The following is a 21,448-nucleotide window of genomic DNA, read 5'->3' as shown; positions in this document are numbered from 1 at the left end:
TCAATGTTTGTCATGTTTTTTGACGTTTTCAACACTATGTAACACTAACTTATTAAATTTAGTTTTATAGTTTTTTGGGGAATTTATGGTCAATAAGTCTTATTTGTAGGAAATTATACCTAATGTTTGAGTTAGAAAAGCAGAAACTAGGAATTATTTTGACTAAAATTAAAGGAATGTATGCTGATGGATAATCACAGACTGGAATATGTCAACTTTTACTCAATACTATTTCAAAACCCCTTCAATGTTTTTTCAAATGCTATACAATTCTCAGGACTGTGCGCCAGCACCCCCCGCCCCTCTCTTTTTCCTCCGCACTACCTACACTTTATATCTTTGAGTTTATATTTTTGACATTTTATATTGTTATGTTATATTCTTATATTTTTGTGTCAACGCTGTAAAGGGATTGCTTTGATCTTGTTGCAAAGGTACCGTGTACTTGTGTATAATGACAATAAAGGCATTCTATTCTGTTCTATTCTATGGAATAAGAGACCCCCAAAATAATGACAGTAGAGATTAGTACTTGCCAAAGAGCGTTGTGTGGAATCAATTATGTTTTTGGGGGTAATTACAATTGGGTAACTATAAAGAAAATTGGTACAGGAAAACAGGTCAATTTGACCCAAAGACAACATAAGGGTTAAGGACTTGTTTGCTGTAAGGCTAGTATACATGCTGGTATACAAAATCATCTACATTTCACGTCAAATGGATGTGACTACCCTTAAAATCTGAAACGCAGTTGAACCTGACAGTTAGTTTTGGAGTAGAGCCAGAACAGTAGGGAATGTGTCTTTCCAGAAACGTTGAGTTTGTACCACTCAACATAATCTTTTCATGTGAATTCAGAATGTTTTCCATCCTGATTATGACTACCTGAAAAGGTCATGATTTATTTTTTTATTAACGCTGCTTCAACTCATATTAAGGAACCTGAACTTGTACCTGAACCAGCTCAGACTGTACTCCATTAGCCTGGCTTGGAGCAATGTGTCCAGCCCCGGCCAGAGCCATCCTATCAGGCAGGGGGCAGGGCAGAGTGACTGGCCAACAGCCCTCTGCTTAATTGAATATCAATCATGCCTCCCCCCTTCCTGTCACCATGGAGCTGTGATTGGTCCATAGCAGACCAACCTGGAGCGGCCAGTGAAAGCTGCTGTATCATTGTCCATTCACTGACAACAATGAGGCTGAATAACTAATGAGCTCCGGCCATGCTGAGGTGTCGTCCCCGCAATATTCTCTGAGTAGCTTTGGACATGACCAGTGACCTTCCGTGGACCACACGCTGGACAAGGGATACTAAACAACAGCAATGCATGCATTTATAAAAACAATATAAATTGTATCTTTATCACCAAAGAAGATACATGGTAAGAGGATACACAAATCCTTCCATGTGGATTAAATTTTTTTTTAATCTATTTGATTTTTGAGAGTTCTAAGGGCAAGAAGCTTTAACGTCAAGGAGGTTGGAGTGAAGAGATCCAAAATGAAACCAAGAGTGATTCTCACTTGCCTGGCAACTTTCTACTGTTTAAGTAAGTACAGTTGAGTTTTTTAAATCAGTATTGCTTGGTTCAGCTATTACAAAGTGCAGGATTAGAACTGGGGGACTTTGCCAAGTCCAAAGAGCAGATGAACTGAAACTCAAATCTCTGGCATCTAGGTATAGTCATCATAACAGCTTCCTTGTTAAAGACCCAATTGTTCAACGGTCAGTAAGTTTGGTATATTGTCCATGTATTTTAAGTTTCTTAAATTGTTTTTTGAAAAAAGAAGGGCTTCTTGCCTGTCCTCATTTACTTATCCAGTTATCACCAAGAAGGACTAAATGATGAGTTCCACTCTGTACGGATGACTGGAAGCTCTTGTTAGTATCTTTATGGATGTGATTTGGTTTTTTACTAATCACCTACACAATTATATACACCATGCAAACTCACTGTGACTGTAAATGTCTGCATATAAACTTTAACCAAGCATTCAGTTGCACAAGAACTGTAGATCTCATTATCAACTGCATGCACAACTGTGGCCTTCCAGAAAGGAAGGCAAGCTTCGCAAACACAAGTCAAACTTTTTTTCAAAGACCAAAAAAATGAACCTTCAAAACAAATATACAATGTGGTATATAAATATATATATACCATTATAGTCTATTTAAAGTTGTTATGTTGAAAACATCGAGTAACCTCTTTTAGTCTTAAGAACATATGCAAAATACCTGGCAATTGTGTCACTTTCTTCCCACCAAAACAGAGACCTATTGAATGGACCACTGTTATTCTTAAGTATTCTTAAAATAATTCCTAAAACATGAATATACATCTTTTATAAGATTGAATAATCACACTGGAAATTATTTGGTTCTTACCAAGATAAAAAAAAATAAAACTTAGCTTAGAATTGTGAGAAAATTGATCTTGTTTTAAGAGTAAAGTTCTAATTTTAAGTGTTCAACTTTACACTATAATCTTAAATCAAGCAAGCTTGTCAGGGGAAATTATCTATACCTATATTTTATATACTATTCCCCCAGATTTAGGGTTTTTATTTTTTAACTATCTTCCTGCATGGACAGATAATTTGACTTGTTTTGAGTACCTTTTCCTCCAGATGTAGTGTTTTTATCTTGTTGTTAGACATCCCTCTTTTGCAGTGCAATCTCGAATAAACATTAAACCATTTAAATTGAAGGCCACTAAATGATGTTGGACAAATCAAGAAACTATATTCTTGAACTTGGAAACATTAGTTTTACCAATAAATGAATACAAAGGTCCACTAACAATCAGTGGTTTGATATTTTAACTTGTAAAACTCCATCTCCTTGGAAAAGACTTTAAAGTGCAGTTTAAAGCTCCAGACTGAAGCTAGTAAGAGGGAACCTAGAATTAAGATACATTTTTAACTTGACTTTGCCTCATGGAACCTTTTTGGGGTGACACAAAAAAAGACTTTCTGTACGCAGAATTCATTTCTGTACTTTTTTACTATTCATATTTCCAAATTTAAATAGGTGCATTTCAAAGAAAATTACAAACCTGAAGGTCAGATATCTTAATTTATCAGTTGTGTTTTAGTCATGACTATCACATACTGTAATAAACATTTCAAATAACACACAAGGTTGTAGATGGACACCAAAAATGCTTTATTCAAGAAAAAACAGGAGCTTTGCATGAGAAGGGGAGCAGTGCAGATGGCATAGGAGAGGGGTTAGTCGGCGCCCTCTGACCTTTAGGGCGGAGAATGGCTCTGGGTCGTCCTGGTCAGCAAAGCAGTCTGTGGGGTGGGTGGTGGGGGGTGCATAGTCACAATAGGCACCCCCAAGTCCTCAGTCTTCAGTGAGGTGACCTTCACACCCTCATCTCCATAACACAGCCCTTCAGTCTGCACTCAGATTGAGACCATATTAAAAATGTGTGAAGAAGGAAAACCCCCCTACAGCTGCCCATGACCAAGTCCTCCACAACCCTGCCCTGTCAGGGCTCCTTACACCCACACACAAACTATCCAAAATGGAGAAACACCCCTTGGTTTAATCCACAGCAGAGACACAAAGGGCCTGTGGTGGCCGGCGTGTGACAGAAAAGAGTCAAACATCTAAATCCGCGGCTGGTTTAGGCTTATGCTAATAGGATTTGCACTGTAAAAGGTACAATTATGAGGTTGATGGGACTTTCTGTAGAGGACCCTCATCTAATATTTACTTATTAAATAGGGGGTTTATTTACAATATTTATATTTCTCTGGTAGCACCTTAGAATTTCATTAATAGCCATATGTCCAGTGCCACTGAGTGGATGACAGTAGAAACATGAGCGAGTAGCTTTTGGTGATTGACAGTTAGACCAGACAGGATGTGCTAAATATAAATTCAAGGCTGGTCATCAGCTTCATAAGTATGATCAAGACATGTACATTTCCAGCTGGTTAAACTGATGGTTAGGTTTATTGACGTTGTAACTGTGTACACCTTCCAAGATGAGCTCTAAGTAGTTTTGATTTTGACTACTTAATTCAATAATAGTTGTCTTGTGCTTATACTATAAGTGTCCCATTAGAACACACTGGCATGTGTCCACCAGTGCTTCCAAGGATCTCTCTTGCACAGTGAGTCCCTGAGTGTCTTTTTAGCTTGTGTTTTGTGAGGCCTGAGTGTCCTGCCAGGCTTTCTATTTTAAATGAGATTTTACCTAATAAGAGTTGCTGCACCCATTCTGTGAGCTGACACCTCACTGATTAAAACTGCCGGTCAAAGAAAGAGGCATACTTCCCATTACATAACAGATTATTGCTTATTGATCCACCTGGCTGGTGGACAATGTTTTTTGGCAAGGCATTTTTAATCTGCACTGACCATTAGAAATCAGCCAATCCCCCAAATGCAGATGGGACATCTGGGCCCAGGGGCCCATGGGGCCAATATCAGTTGATGCATGTTATCAATAGGTCAGTAAACTAAGTTGCTGTAAAAAAAACAAAAAAACAAGCCTGATCCCAGCCTAAATTTGACCTTAATAACTTTGTTGAAATCCAACATTAGAAGGTCCATCTTCATATCATGTTATAGACACTTTGTAGGTCTCACATTCAGGATATTTACAAAATTAAGTTGAGTTCTAGAAGAATCTTTAGTAATGGTTCAAACTAAAATCTGTCAAATTCAGAAAGTTGGTAGATTAATAATAAAGTGTATTGTTAGATCAGATAGTTCCAGATTTAAATCCAAACAATTGCCATTGTATAAAATGTTGGCTTGTTTTGATAGTTTTGTAGAAATCAGGTTTGCATTTCTCAAAAAATAAAAGATAAACTACTTCCTTCATTTTGGTATAAAAATCAAGTGTTGTGTCTACAAATCAAATAACAAATCAGAAAACACTGAGTTAATGAAGTAGTTGAATAAATAAATTAATAAGTACTTTTTTGGTACAAGCTATCTTAAAACTATGCCTGATATCTGTTTAAACTGCACTTTGAGTCATGGACACAAGCATGTTTTAGCTCCATTCCTTTCTCAGAATCACTCAGTGTTCAGACATTGAACTTGGCATATGACACGCAGCAAATGGCCATTAGTTGTTTTAAACAAAGACCCAGGCAGACCCCCTATAACAACTACAAAAGCAAGTTTGTGAATCAGCTGAGTGAGCTCGCCGTCTCCTAACAAGGAGAGTTTTCCTCCCATTAGGAGGACAAAAGAGGGAGCCCAAGGGCGAAGGGCTTAATGCCTGCCCAGCCATTCCCTTCTCCCAGCTCAGACCTCCAACTGCACACTCATTGTTTAAACAGCTTCTTCTTCTGAAACATATATTGAATAAAGAGTTCAGGGGCCTTAGAGCATATCATATTGCACATGTTGCAGCTTTTAATGTGATCTCTTTTTTATGTTATTATTAAATTATCAAACACATGCTCTGTGTATTTCTGCAGATATGTGCAGTGAATTCATCAAATATGAAGCTTGAACCCTAACTCATAACTCTCAACCCTGACCAAATATTTATTGATTATACATTCCTAGCTCTAATCCATGCCGCCCTCAAAAGTTGCCTTTCACACAGCGACACACAGCGACAGTCTAAAGTGTAGAAATCTGTGAACTTCACGGGCTTCAATCTTGCTAAACCATAGCAGTGGAGGGCTGGGAGAGTTGCTCAGACTGGACACAAGCTGCCTCCCCCAACACCATTACCCTCATCTACACATCTATACTCCCCACCTCTGACTCTCTCACGCCCCCTGAGGGGTTTGGGGTTAAGCACAGGGTGCTTGTGTGGGGGTTCCTGGACAATCCCCTTACTTCAAAAAAAATCTCATTACCATCCTACCCCTATACTAAAAATAGTCCTAAATTATATGTAATGTGGTGTACTTAATCAGACTTAAGGTATGTTCAGCTTCTTGGAACTTGCAAAGGATACATTTAACTCCTCCGTTCTGGAGTTGTCTAACAGTCTTCAGTGTTGACACACTATTACCATCCTTCATCCATCCCTTGGATTGACTCCAAATTAACAGAAATGTGTCAAGGCACAAATGTCAATTGTTAGCTCAAAACTGCTATTGAGTTACAATTTATGTGATGATCTAATGCAATCCAATTCAATAATCCATGTGTTTATGAAGATGCTGTAGTCCAATTCAAATCAAGTAATTTCCAAAGCTGTAATTTGAGGTGGTGTTGCATCGGACTGCATTGTGCTGAAAGATATTTCTATTTATTTCCATCCAAGCCTACAATTTTAAAAGAATTTCTTTGAAAAGAAACTCTGTTGTATTGGATTGCATTAAATTGTTGGTGTCTCCAATGAACTGGTCAGCTATTAAGGCAACCCAGTGGCTCCCAGAGATACAGTAGATCCTGTTAACAAACAAGAACTTTAATTTGTACCTCAACCAGTTCCTTTTTATATGATGATTTGAATAAAATGTGTAGATGACTGAATAAATGATTATATGTTTGGGCAGCTAAGAAAAAACTGATACACTCTAGTTGATACATTTCATTTTTCTCTTTGATATTACATTACAAACTTCACATTGACTTACCATATTATCCCACAGTACCTAAAGTTAACCATAAGTTATGTTGACTTTAGTTACAAAGCCTTAATCAGCGTTACCTAAAGTTACTTTACCTAAAGTTACGTTACCTAGAGTTACATTATTTAGAGTTACGTTACCTAGAGTTAAGTTACCTAGAGTTACATTACCTAGAGTTACATTACCTAGAGTTACGTTACCTACAGTTACGTTACTTAGAGTTGCGTTACCTAGAGTTACGTTATCTAAAGTTATGTTACCTAAAGTTACGTTACCTAAAGTTACGTTACCTAAAGTTAAGTTACCTTAAGTCATGCTACCTAAAGTTACGTTACCATAAGTTACATTACCTGAAGATACCTTACCTTAAGATACATTACCTTAAGCTACATTAAGGTACCTTCTCCTACATTAGCTTACAATTACATTCCTTTTTGCCCCCTCACATTGTCTGACATTACCTTTCATTGCCTTGCATTCCATAACTTTATGTTGCCTCATGTTGTCTTGCATTGCCTTACATTGCTTTACTTAGCTTATGTCAGCAAAAATCAAGATAGGGGATACCTGGGAGAGCTGTGTTCAGCAGTCTGACAGTAGACCTCTGACAGCTGCTGTAACGCAGTAATTGATGATGAACTCTATGGTGCACCTGTGCAAATGTAAGCTTAGGTTGATCTGTGCTTTACTCTTGTATTTGCTCATAGTTTAGACTAGCATTTATAAGCCTGAGATAATATATAATAAAAATAATAATAAATACTGTATAAGCAACCAGTTTTTAGAAGTCATCTTGCAGTGTGTTCTGTATGTTGTGCATGCTATACTGACATTGTAATGATGATTATTTAGAGAAAACCAGCCATCAAAATTAAACATTGGCCTTTTATGCCTCACAGTTTGCAACACCATGTGTTTGATAACCATGACCACATGATGGGATTTAAGTCCCCCCTTGGGGACCCTGAATTTCATTACCAGGCCTAAGCGTTGGAACGCAAAGGGGGGTTGCAAGGTTTTATCAGACCCGACCCACATCCTCCTAGCAGGCTACATCTGCTGGGTGGGAGAACTTTCATTAGAATTCAATTTTCAATTTTCTGAAGGAGGACAGATGCTTATTTCTTGATGTGTCCCATCAGTGAAGCCAGTGACAGAGATTAGGAAGAGGGGTAACAGCCCTGCTGTATGTTCAGGCTGTAAAAAAGCTCTGTGGCTGTGTTTTAATAATAATATGATCAGTTGTCATTAATGTCAAAATGGCCAACTTTGTTTTATTTGTATATGCAATGCCATGTATCTCCATTCCTAATATTTGTCAGCTTTAGCCAAAAGAGAGCAGTTGTGCTAAGTGTAACTGCTGTGGAGGATCTTTTATCCATGCTTACTTATTGCACGAATGGATGTAAGACAAGGTGGGTAGGAATGAAATTACTTAATAATTAATAATGATCAGGGACACAATTTTAGTGTCCCTGTAACTGTGGATTGTGTCAAGCAACCTGGACTTTGGAAATACATACATGTTCCTATCAAAATTTTTCATCTTATCGTTTAATGCTGTAAGCACAACAAAGAACATTGTATTGTGTTAGAGGCCAAAAATCTCAGAGAGATATACTGTATGTCAAAACCCGGTAGTATCTGCATTGCTAGTAACCTCTAAAGGTGAGTAAGAAAATGTTTGGTTTTAGTTTAAAAAAAAATTCCAAATCATAGGAAACAGAAATGTGTACGGATGGTGTTGTGCTCAATACATACGGATGGTGTTCAATACATCAGCAAAGTGGAAGCAGGCTTAGTGAAATTGAAATGGGAACAGAAACCCACAAAATAACTGAAGCCAAACCAAAGACAAATTTAGCTGCAAGCTATTGTGTGTGGTGATGTGATGCTTGATTATGGCTGAACCCATAATGCATGCTGTTGTCCAGCTCATCGCCCAGCTGAAGGAAAGAGTTGAACTGGTTGAACAGATGCAAATCTCCATAGTAACACTGATAAGGCATTGTGCAGGTTCAAGTGCAACTGCGTTTGTTTCTGCTTACAGCTGGAAAGGAAAGTGGCTATTGCAAGGGTTCAAGGCTCTTTGCATATTAGGGACATTACTTATTATAAGAATAGACTGAAAGAAGATGGGGAAGACTGGGAGTGTCACCAAGGTCACAGAGGGGAGGGGAGAAGAGAGAAGAGAGCTCTAGTGGCATGGGAAAGTCACCTCAGAGATGGAACTGAAAGGAATAGATGAGACGGGAGGGGTGGAGGGGATGCATAAGAAAAGGCAGATGGTGCCCTAGGGTTCATGGTGGCTGACGGGAGTTTTCACAAAGGTTACTGTGGTTTAAGTGAAAATAAGCATAGTCACAACACTATTGTCACAAATGGCCCCTGCATTAATGGAGGGTCTACCAACTTGACCCCAGCAACCCTTGCCAATGTTCTCCTCCCCAGCCCGGGTATTGTTGTTGCCCTCTCTGGCTGGATGGCTCGCTGGCATCCAGCATCCATTGTGGCTCGCCCTCAGTAAAAGCGTTATAGGCCGCAAAATCAAATGCACCATCAATCAAATGTGGCGGTTTCTGGTGTTAAGTGAGGTTTTTCAGGCAACTCGGTTAGGCTTCTCTGAGACTCGGTGTCTTCCAGAGAAGCCTTCCCTTGTGCTATTGTTTCTGGAACCATGGGATGTTTATGGGTTTGAGATTATAAATAAATCCTCCTATGTCTTATACAAAAAATACACTCCTGCAGTTCAAGGTTGCTCTACTACTCATTCCATGTTAAAGCAAAAACGTCCCTTGGTTATAAATGATGGTTTCATTGGATTTTTTGACTGGTTTCTTAAGGTGGGGACTGAACGAGAAGGACAGCTTGACTGTTTATTTGTCACCTTGGGGAAATTCTTTTTTTTATTCAGTTTTTTTTCTTAATTAACACGCGCTGACACACACACACACACACACACACAAACACACAGGCACAATGTCTTGGATTTGATTGAGCTTTCCATCACTTCCCCAATTCAAGATGGTTTAACAGTATGACGCAAACCTGATTACAGTTCTGAGATTGAATATTCCTCTGGATTGTACAACCAATTATCATTTTGTGTAAACAGATTTGTAGTCATATAGCCTTTCTCTCTGTCTGATAACCTGTCTTTATCTTTCTCTGTCTGCAGGTGGCTGTTTAGCCTCAGAGCTGTCTTTCCTGCTGGAGCCAAGTGATGTGATTGCGGTAAGGGAACGCCCGCTCATGCTGGACTGTCAGGTGCAGGGTGAAGAACCCATCATGGTTACATGGCGTAAAAATGGGGTGCCTTTGCCCACCAGCCCGCGGGTTCAGGTGCTGGCAAATGGCACGCTGGTCATCCAGAACTTCCAGAAACGCAAAGAAGGTAGCGACGCGGATATGGGCGAGTACGACTGCGCTGCTCAAAACCGCTATGGCATGCTGGTCAGCCGCAAGGCCAAAGTCCTTTTGGCATGTAAGTGTTCAACAGTGCAACACAGGACATCACTGTTACATTATATATACCTGTCATGGCATACAATAATATTTGCTTAGGAACAGTACAACTAGTACACAGGGATGGAAGGAGATGATGTCACTGGTTATCTTTATGTCCTGATGAGCAGAACAAGTTTCTCACAGTGCAAATGAGTTGACTGGGAATTTGGAGATTCATAGAGGAAGTGCATTGCATTCAATACCACAACAACCCTACACCATTGCTTCTTACAGCTATTGATAAGATATGGAAATACAGAAATCTCAATTACGACATCCTTATTTCATAATTATGGAGAATTTCTCATTATTTAACTAGTAATTATGATATTCTTTTGTGTAATTTGGAGATGTTAAGTCATAATTTCAAAAGAAAATCACAATTTTCTTTCTTTGGATAATGCCATTTCCTTTTATAGTTCAAGTTCTGTAATTATAGGCCGTTGCCAGGACTATATTTAGATATTGAGTCCCCATTCCCACCCAATGCCAAACACCAAAAATACAATAACTACAAAAACTAGTGCCCTTCTAGTTAATAAATGTATTCCAAAACAGGTTACATGATGATTTATTGGGTGATAACAAGCTGTGTCAAAGCTGACATCCCCACCTTATAGCCTGAGTACTTTAATCATCTGTTTCATAACCACATGTACCCCCCTGTAAGATTGACAGTCAAATGCAAATCCATTCTTTTTTCAAAATCATTGAATGGTCGAGTATTTGGGGTCACCGCTTTAATGTAGTTGTACATACACATAAATGCTAGTGCATATTTGAGCATTTCTTTATAGGGCTCTCCGTGCAGAGGCTTAGTTGTTCAGGAACTGGAATTTGAGTGTCTCGCTCAGTGGGACGTAGGTGATCTTAGCAATGACATTGGCGAATACGTAAGATATTATCATATCCTATATCTATACAGGAATAATGGATACAAGTTAAAGTTCCAAGTTGTAATAAAACATGACTTTTCCATTTAATTAAGGTTGACCAAATACGTAATAATACCGTAATGAGATGTAAAGACTGCACTCTCTACAGTCCTGCTCTCCTACTTGGAGACAACAAAGAGTTCTTGCTTTGTTGTTACGTTTGTGGGTTTTTGTACTGTAGATGCAGGAAGTGTATGTGGCTGTAGATTGTATAAATTGAGAAATCTAAATTACATTAAAAAAAGATAAACAGTCATTTCCTCCAGCATTTTATATTCACATCACTGCAAAATCCACAGGCCATGAACCTGCACAGAGAGCAGAGGATGTCCCACAGTTAGTCACCACATGTTGCCTTCTCTCTGTCAAAACATCCTATAGTCTCTGTTATAAATGGTGCTACACACAGTGAACACCTCTGCAACATACTTGGCAACCCAAGCCCCCCTCGGACTCTCTGATCTGTGAGACGGAACAGGATCCCCGATACGAACCTTAAACAAAACATACCAGCTTCTCCTTATGGAAGGCCTATAAATTACTGCTCAGCACATGTAGGCATGTACATTGCTGTACACACATACACATACGCACACAGTACTTGAATAACATTCTCATCTCCACCCCCACCCCTCAGCCAGGTAGTTCTGGTTAATCCAGGAAAATTACAACTATCAGCAATGAGTTGCCATGGTGATTATCTCTCATTTGCAAATCCTTCCTCCATAATATACACCCTTATTGATTCTGGCTTATCCTGATTCATAAGGAATCCTGTGTGTGTGTGTGTGTGTGTGTGTGTGTTGTGTGTTGTGTACTTGTGTACTTGTGTATTTTGTTGTGTTTGCCACATTCAACCTTTGGGAATACAGGACATGGCACCATATGGTGAGCACAATTGTGGGCGTAAAAATAAAATGTTGTGATTTACAGTAAAAATGGCTAAAAATAATTTAGAAATGGATTGTAAAACGATTCTAATCTAACCCAAAACTCTTTATATTAATGGCTATCAATGGCTTGTTGTTTCCCAAAACGATTCTTGCAAATGCTGTAAAAACAAAAAGCTGATGGAAAATCTCTTTCCAAATGTGTCCTCTTCAGAAAAGTTGGAACTATCAGGAAAGAAAAGTGGAGGAATATAACAGATGTATTTTAGTGTCTTCAAGTTTGAAAATATTGGCATGAGATAGAAGCCACTAATCATCTCCACCAATCTCTACACAACCCCTGGATACTCTATTTCCCATTATATAACCAATAGCATCTCTTTGTCATCCAGATTATTTTCTCTGACTTGAAGATAAAGATCCTCCAAAGTCATAGAAGACATTATATAAAAAAATACAAACTTTTAATATAGGCAAGTAGTGGTGGTAACCCGGACTGAAAACTGATCTTCTTAGACTTAGACTTCTCTTTATTGATCCTTTGGGATGATTCCCGCAGGAAATTGAAACTGCTGCTGGAACTTTCAATTTCCTTCATTCAAAGTCTAAGTCTAAGTCTTCTTGTGTAGAATTGGTGGAGTGTCCCTTCAATGTTTCAAAATAAAATGCATGTCCATTATTGTCCTCATTAAGGCTGATCTGTGTGTGGTTTACCATCAGCTCTTCCAAAGTTCCACACCCACCCACTGTCCATGACTGTGGATGAGGGAAGTGTAGCTCGCTTCCAGTGTCAGATCAACGGCGTACCTGAGGCCAAAATCACCTGGGAGAAAGACAGAGTACCACTCAACAACACCGACAACAGGTAACACCATACACCATGCACTACAGTGTATGTAATAATACACTTTATTTATATAGTACTTTTCTAAAGAGCTTTACAGAAGAAAAGAACACCAGAAAAGCCCCAATAACTTAGAATAAGGCCAAAGGACATGAGCACATGTAAAGACAATACAATGTACTAAACAAGTAAAAACAGCATAAACAAGAACATGTATAAAACATTTCCAAAAGCTTTTACAGAGAGAAAAGGATTTTTAGAATAGGTTTTTTACTACAACACAATACAACAACAACAATACAACACTTTCCAATGGCTTCACGCATGGTTAAAACAGAGGTTAGCAGATCTGTAATTGTTTTTGATGCCTCAACTGCCCCCATCCCTCTCCTTCCTGTCCAGATACACTCTCCTGCCAATGGGTATTCTCCAGGTGACAGGCGTGAAGCGGGCGGATGCAGGGGTTTTCCGCTGTGTCGCCACCAACCCTGCCAACACTCGCTACAGCCATGAGGCCATGCTCAACATCACTGGTGGGTGGACACACATGTTGCAATATACAAGTAGTTAGAGAAAGTCTTTACACAGACGATGTTTGCCATTTTATGCCAAACAACAGGCTTTCACAACCAAAAGCTTTATCATCTCATCCACATCCACTGTTTCTTTCCTTCATTCTTCCAGGTGGAGCGCTAAGAACCTACAAGGAGCCGGCCATCCTGTCAGGACCCCAGAATCTGACCATTACTGTCCATCAGACGGCCATCCTGGAGTGCATCGCCACAGGAAACCCAAGGCCAATTGTTTCCTGGAGCAGGCTAGGTACCACTGGACATTTCTGATAGAATGTTCATGATTGAAGGAGAATTAGTTAAAGGTCACATGACACAGTGGGTTTCGGGTGTTTTTCTAAATGTGTGTTGTGTGTCTAATATTTTGCTGCCGCAACACTGGAATTTCCCATTTTTGGGGCTCAATAAGATATCTATCTATAGATTTTAGTGGTCCCCTAATACTGTGTCTGAAGTCTCTTTTATATGGACCTTAGTGGTCCCCTAACACTGTATCTGAAGTCTCTTTCCCAAAGTTCAGCCTTGGTGTAGAGTTACAGCCACTAGAGCCAGTCCCACAATGAGCCGTCCTTAGCATGTGCCATTTCTGTGTCTTAAGCAGGGGTAACCTTGCCCCTTATGACCTCATAAGGAGCAAGATTCCAGACCGGCCCATCTGAGCTTTCATTTTCTCAAAGGCAGAGCAGGATACCCAGGGCTCTGTTTACACCTATCACCATTTCAAGCCACTAGGGGACCATTGGCAGGCTGGGGGAATGTATATTGGGGGGCGGCTGTGGCTCAGTGGTAGAGCGGTCGCCTGCCATTCGGAAGGTTGGTGGTTCGATCCCTTGCCCTGCAGTCCCATGTCGAAGTGTCCTTGGGCAAGACACTGAACCCCGAGTTGCTCCCGGTGCTGCGCATCGGAGTGTGAATGTGTGTGAGTCTGTATCTGATGAGCAGGTGGCACCTTGTACGGCAGCCTTGGCCACAGTGTGTGAATGGTTAATGTATCCTGTATGATGTAAAAGCGCTTTGAGTAGTCGTTAAGACTAAAAAAGCGCTATATCAATACAGCACATTTACATATACATTAACTTTCATGCCATAGGACCTTTACTAACATGCAGCATAATTTTAAGTTTTATTTCACAAACCGTCTCTGTGTGTTTCTGTGTCTGTGTCCATCAGACGGACGCTCCATTGGGGTGGAGGGTATCCAGGTTCTGGGGACGGGGAACCTGATGATCTCAGATGTTTCCCTGCAGCACTCTGGTGTGTATGTGTGTGCTGCCAATCGTCCCGGCACCAGAATGAGACGTACTGCACACGGACGACTCGTGGTACAAGGTGAGGCCAAACGACATACTGCAAGTGCACTTAACTCTCTACTGAAAAGAAATGTTTTCTTTTATATTATATTCTAATCAATACTATACTATACTATACTACTCTATACTATACTATATTATACTGTCCCAGTAGAGTTCCTCACTAGCCATCTGTACTGGCCACTGATTTTTGGAGAAACACTCTTCTTTGCTATCATATCTACATCAGGTGAGAAGATGGTTGTGTTATATCTCTGTGGCCAGTAGGACAAGGCCATAACCAGCATTTCAAAAATACTGAGATTATGAGTACAAATTTCACAAGGTCAACCCTTCTCAGAAATGGCTACTGTAGAAGGCACGGAACTGCTTCCTGTTATTATTGTATGTCTTTCATAATATACATTTATGTACATTAAAACCCTTATCATGCAGCCAGGAATGTAATAAGGGTGGAGAAATGCTTCATCGCTTTAAAATTGTATTTAGGTAATTGCCTAACATCTGTGAATTAATAATAATAATGGAAATCAGACTTAGCCTTAAAGAAAAATCCATCATGTTTGTAACTGAAGAATCAAAACCTTATTAAGAGCCCACATGCCCAGACTCTGTTCTCATAGCTATGCCCTTATACAGAGACCGGTCTATGTTTAGCCTAGCTTAAAGTGAAAAAATACCCTTTTAATTTATTTAACCCTTGTGTTGTCTTCATGTCAACCAAGAAAAAAAAAACGTTTTGGTCACATTTTTTTCAACATTATCGCTTTTTTCAACATTTATGTCACCTTTTCAATGTTGTGGGTGCTTTTTTTATGTTGTTGGTGTTTTTTTCAAAGTTTTTTGTTGTTTTTAATGTTGACATTTTCAGCGCTTGATTCAACAGCCAATTTCTTGTGAAATACAAAATAACTGAAAACGGGTCAATTTTGACCCGAGGTTAACATGAGAGTTTAAAGTTTTCATTTGCTAATAAAGCTAATTATTAATATGAATATACTATTTTCTGTTCAAATACAGTGAATACAGTGCTCCGTTACCCTGTCATTACCATTATCAGGATAGTATTTGAGGAATGTGGTGCAGGGTCACTGTGTTGTTAGAAGTTGTATTTTTGGCAAAGCTAGGCTAGCAGTTTATCCTTGTTCCCAGTCTTGTGCTAAACTAGGCTAAACACGCCCTGGCCCTATCTCTGTACTGAACACACAGAGATGAAACTGATCACCTGACTAACCATCTAAAACATCTAAGTCTGGGGAAGAAAAACAGGTACATATTCGAACGTTCCTTGAATATAAAAACACATCAGTGCACATCAACACTGTCCTTATCTGTTTTGTGGTGCTCTGTCACACCAAGAGTGTATTTAATAGAATTGTGTTGTTTTTTCAAGATTTGCTTCGGGCATAGCAGCCTTCAATGGAAATGATATGAAAGGGGGGGGGGGAGAAATGCAGGAAATCATCCAGGTCAGACTCGAACCCTGGATTTTCTGCATTGAGGTATGCACCTCTATATATGTGCACCTGCTCTACCAACTGAGCTAACCTGGCCACAATAAGTGATTGAGAAAATCATAGTAGGCTATGTACTCTATACTATAACTTCAAATATGTACAGCATTTGAAATATAAACCAAAAGAAAAAGCTAAAGCACAATGCATGAGAGTTCACAAGATCCTAATCTGAATTCATATAATTTAGCTTGGCCTTCATCCATCCATCTCAATGTCCCCGTTGTGTCCCACTCTTTGACCGGATCAATCAATACTTGCCCCTGTCACGCTCTCACACTGATTGGCAGTGCCTTTAATGTAAAGGAGGGGCCTGATCTCTAATATATTCATGAATCTATCAATCAGTTTGCTCTCTTTTTGGGCTTGAGAGACCAGCTTTAGGCTTTGGTCATCTGGTAACATGGCCACCCACAAAGTGGTTTTTCAGTGTTTTAGTGTAAGTCAAAATGTCCTCATCCAAAATAAAGTTATTACAACAGAACTGTAGTAGGCAATAGTTGAGATAAGTTATAGTTATGATATAGGGAGAGGTATCTCTACTAATGTCTTTAATGACACTGGGTCATTTTAGGAAATACTAATCATCTTAAAACAAGTCAAAATTTAATAGAAATCAGTGACATCATATCGCAGACGATGTTATATGTCACATATGGTAGCACACATAGGATAAAACATTGAAATGATGTACTTTAAATAGCTATTTGTAAGTTGTTTTACTCTGATATGTGTCAATAAGCTATTGATATAAAAATAACTTGTGAAATAATGCTTTTGAATGTGCAGATGAAAATTGTAGTCATAAAACAATTCGAGTGCAATACAGCCACAGGATGGCTCAGAGGTGTGGTCATTTGACAGTCAGTGCAAGGAAGTGACATCGTGACATGTATGTCTGGGTTTAATGAATAGAGAGCCTTTAATGGACAGGACAGCTGAAGATGTGAACGGGGAGAGAGAGGGGGAGTGACATGCAGCAAAGGGCCGCAGGCTGGATTCGAACCCGGGCCGGCTGCGTCGAGGAGTAAACCTCTATATATTGGCACCTGCTCTACCCACTGAGCTATCTGCCCATTAACAATCGATTTTAAATGTGAATTTTAAATGTCAAGAATGTCAGATTTTGTCACAAGATAGTTAAGTTAAAAGCTACGGGAAATATCCTGCTCTGCCTACGTAATTAGACGGGCTACAAGTCCAAGTCGTTTACCTGACGTCTCAACATTTTCCCTCCGCTCCCATTGAGTAGCTGCAGCTCTCAACATCGGTCGATTTATAATGGTTTTCACCACTTTTGATACGTCTGCCTTCATCTTGGAAGAAGATGGTAAACCTTGACAAGGTGACAGCCATATTGCTCTGGTGACGTTGTATATATTGGTGGAGAAGAGAGATCTAGTTCACTAAGCGATCTCACTCAAAACCTAATGTTTACGTCAAATTGTTTATCTCTTGTCTTTTTATATTTACACTCATCGTTTAGGAAATGCATGGCACAATTCGAACAGACCAAAAAAGAATTATAATCTTTCTTTGGCTCTCGTTCATATTTTTTCGAAGAATAGGAAGTAGAAAGGCTTGACTTTGGCTCTCTATACAAGTGTGTTAAGTTTTTGCCAAATCAATGTGTGTATTGTTTTGCAAAAAGTGAGAGGTGGCTATGGTGGTGCACATCTGGACCATTGTGGTGCTACTGGACTCTAAGGTTTAGATAATTGTGTAATACTTTTGATCTCAGTTTAAATTCAAAAACTTTAAAATGTAAAACATAATTCACTTATTTGAAGTGTCTGGAAAACAGACATGTGTATAAAACAAAAGATGTATATCCAAAGTGTTTATATTTTGAAGTATTTGGAAATATACTCATAGTTCTTTTTTTGTAAATAGAAGAAAATATGGAGCAAACATAAAAGCCGTCGGGATGCCTCCAATAGAAGCTAAATTATTATTTATTAAATTATTTATTTATCTCAAGTCAAGTTCAGTTGGTATCAGTGAGGCTGGCTGCTGTTTGTGTTTATAGTGTGAAGGTTAGCAGGGGTCTGAACTTTCACACTGTGTGTGTGTGTGTGTTTGTGTGTTCACGGTCATAGTCAGGATAAAGGGACAAAGAAAACACCATACAAAGAGACAAAAACTGAAGGACATCTAGACGGTGCAGTGTGCAAGATGCAGAATCGGGGTCCAAGGGGGTGGGGGGTTCAACCTCTGACCCTTGACCCCTGGCTCCTGACCTTGACAGTAGGATTCAGGGCGTACGTCTGTAAAAGCGGTTTGAACAAGGGAGAAGGGCGTGGAGTCAGGACAGACAGACAGGGAGTTGGGAGGAGAAAGGAGGTGTGGTCTCAGGTTTAATGAGGGTAGAGCTGGAAGATGAATAGCATCTAGGCGCAGGGGTCAGGGCAACCATGGTGTCCCCACGTAGAGGGAGACACAAAGGATGGCCAGCAATTTTGGAGAATGGCTTAAAACACGCCCATCCCTCGTCCCTCCCTCCTTCCCACCCTCCCTCCCTTCCTCCCTTTCCACGTTTGTTATGCAGACAAGATGAGCTGCAGACCCCACTGACTTCTCCTATTTCCCACACTGGAGTTGAAGTATCACATACTGAACCACTTTTTGCCCAAATGTGTTGAAAAACAACTTCAAACATGTATTTTTGGCAGGGCTGGTTAGAAACTAAAATACTGTAGTGTACGTCACCTCTGGGACTACAAAGTTTAGGGGTTTACGTGTTAAAGTTGTAGTTCCAGGCGTTGCCTGAGTGTGATTGAAACAAAGTGTAACAATAGAAATATAGCATTGGTGTTACAAATAAATAAAAATGTTGTGTTTCTGTTACACTGATTTCAGAGGCAAATATCATGTGTTTTATCACATAGCATTTATCTGTCCAGCTGTACAGTTACTAGAGGTGGGGGAAAATATCAATAGTATTGCGATATTTTCCATGGTAATAAATATATATATATATATATATATATATATATATATATATATATATATATATATATATATATATATATATATATATATATATATATATATATATATATATATATATATATATATATATATATATATATATATAAACCCCTATATACACTGGACAGTGTGTGTGTGTGTGTGTGTGTGTGTGTGTATGTGTGTGTGTTTGCATGTGCTAAAATTGTTATGTAAATGTTTGTCAGTTTGTCTGCTTGACAATCCCATTTTGCAGCAACTACATTGAAGTGTGATTAACAGAAAGATCACTGTATCTTTTTAGACAAAACAGATGTTGACAAAGTTTCCTTTTAGGGACATAATTTAAAATTGGGAAAAAAATGTAAGTTGGGAAAAAAGGGTAATAAATTGCAATGAAGCGGAATATTGCAATATGTTTGAAATCACAATAATATTGTGAGGCCTCTGGTGATTCCCAACCCCGAGAGTTACTTAACTTTAAACCGCTGATCTGCTTTGAAATGAATGAATCAGTAATAATAATCAACCTACATTTCATATATAATAACTTAACATTCTTACAGAACCTATTCTTCATACTTTTACTTGTAGTAATTTAAGTAGATTTTGCTGATCATTTGTATTTTTACTCAGCTGTACTGATACTTTCACTAAAGTAAATACTTGAAAGCTTCCTCCACCACTGGCCATATTTAAAAAGACATTCTTTGCACCCAACTAGTAATAACTCTAACGTTCTTACTCAACTATATACATAACTGTGTAGCATCTACCAGTGTTGTTTGAATAAAGATTTCAGATAAGAGTCATATACCACTCGCCCCTCTTCCCCCATTATTGTTACTTTTGTGCAAGGGCGTAGTAAAAAATTCTGGGCCCTGCAGAAAGGAGAACCTAATTCTCCATGGGCCCCACTCCACATACAGAGCTATTTATTCTAGCATCTTTTTAGGCCCTCATAATATAAGGGCCATGGGTACTCAGTACCCTTTACACCCCCCAGTCCGACGCCCCTGCCTCTATCTTCCCCCAAGAGGGCAAATTTTGAACTCTTGCTTTAGCGAAACAAGGCTAGCCTTGTGGAGTTTAAGCTGTGTATAAACTCTTACTTTACTCTGTATTATACCATTAACCCTCCTGTAGTCCTCAGGTCAAATCGGCATGGTTCCATAAAACGCTATTCACAAGTAAAATTAAGGATCAGATCTCTACTTTCATTGAATATTGAGTGTTTTATTTAATTATATAGCATTATCCTGGCTAAACGTTGACATAGCTGTGATTATTAATTATTAATTTCATTCATCTGATTGTAACTATTAGTTAACATCATTTTGAATTTCTGATTTTTTTGTATTACAAAAAATTATAGATAATTTCATATAAATGAGGTTTATTGATCAGGAATTTCAAACTTCTTTGTAAAACTTGGTGTAAGTGGTGAATATACTTGTGATAATTGAAAATGTTCCAAAAGGTTGAAAAAAACAAGCAAAACATGGGAAAAAGCTACTAAAATTTAAAACCAGTGTCTACATTTTTTTTTATTTTGACCTGGGAGGACAACACAAGGGTTAAGTATCTTCTATCTAATTTCCTAATTCTCTCTGAAAACCGTGTAACTTGTAAGTTGGTACTTATTGTGTATTGTTCCGTTTAATTGGTACTATATTACACAGTTGTTACCAGTTAACATTCCAGGAAATTATTAAGACATTAGAAGACCTGATGCATTACCAATTCAAATTCTAAAGTAATATATTGCAGTTATATTTAGAACATCTGGCTGCTAATGTTCCTTAGAGTACCCTAATTCACATCCTCTGCTACATGACTCGCATTAGGCACAAGTAAGTAAGTACAAAAATAATGTTCAGTTTTATGAGGAAATGACACAGTGTGGCCCACAAATATGTAAATCTAGTTATGTTCTGTGCCTGTCCAAAGAGTGGACAGATGCATGAAACCCCCCCTCCCCCCCCAAAAAGAAAAAAATAAGCTACAGACCAAAGGGACTTAACATAATAAAAAGAGGTAGGTGTGGGGAAACCCAAGGTCAACAGAATCACCAATCAATACAGAGTATGGATCAGCTGATGAATGGTCAGCTGAGTACGTCTGACAGTTTAAACATTATGGTGAGACAGCGGAACAGATGAAGGGGTGGACAGTTATCCCCTGATAGAAAAATGGTCTCACAGACACACACACACACACACACACACACATACACAGACCGACGGAAGCAATGCCTTCCAATTTTTATTAAATATACTGGTGTTTGGATGTTTTAAACCCATTTCATATGTGTGTGTGCGTGTGCGTGTGTGTGTGTGTGT

At 38.9% G+C, this 21,448-nt stretch overlaps 1 protein-coding gene across 1 annotated transcript in view; it reads left to right on the top strand.

Moving 5' to 3' along the window:
* si:ch211-57n23.4 (immunoglobulin superfamily DCC subclass member 3) overlaps positions 1–21,448 on the top strand; it is a 61,205-nt gene that overhangs the window by 22,130 nt on the left and 17,627 nt on the right. The window contains exons 3-7 of the mRNA XM_034892753.1: positions 9,688–10,048; positions 12,617–12,761; positions 13,143–13,273; positions 13,425–13,562; positions 14,483–14,641. Coding sequence (XP_034748644.1) covers positions 9,688–10,048; positions 12,617–12,761; positions 13,143–13,273; positions 13,425–13,562; positions 14,483–14,641 — 934 coding nt within the window. The remainder of the gene's footprint in view (positions 1–9,687; positions 10,049–12,616; positions 12,762–13,142; positions 13,274–13,424; positions 13,563–14,482; positions 14,642–21,448) is intronic.

Source organism: Etheostoma cragini, chromosome 14 (assembly GCF_013103735.1).
Source record: "Etheostoma cragini isolate CJK2018 chromosome 14, CSU_Ecrag_1.0, whole genome shotgun sequence".
NCBI lineage: Eukaryota > Metazoa > Chordata > Actinopteri > Perciformes > Percidae > Etheostoma > Etheostoma cragini.
The sequence above is the reverse complement of the archived record's forward strand: the minus strand, read 5'-3'. Positions and strand labels throughout refer to the sequence as shown.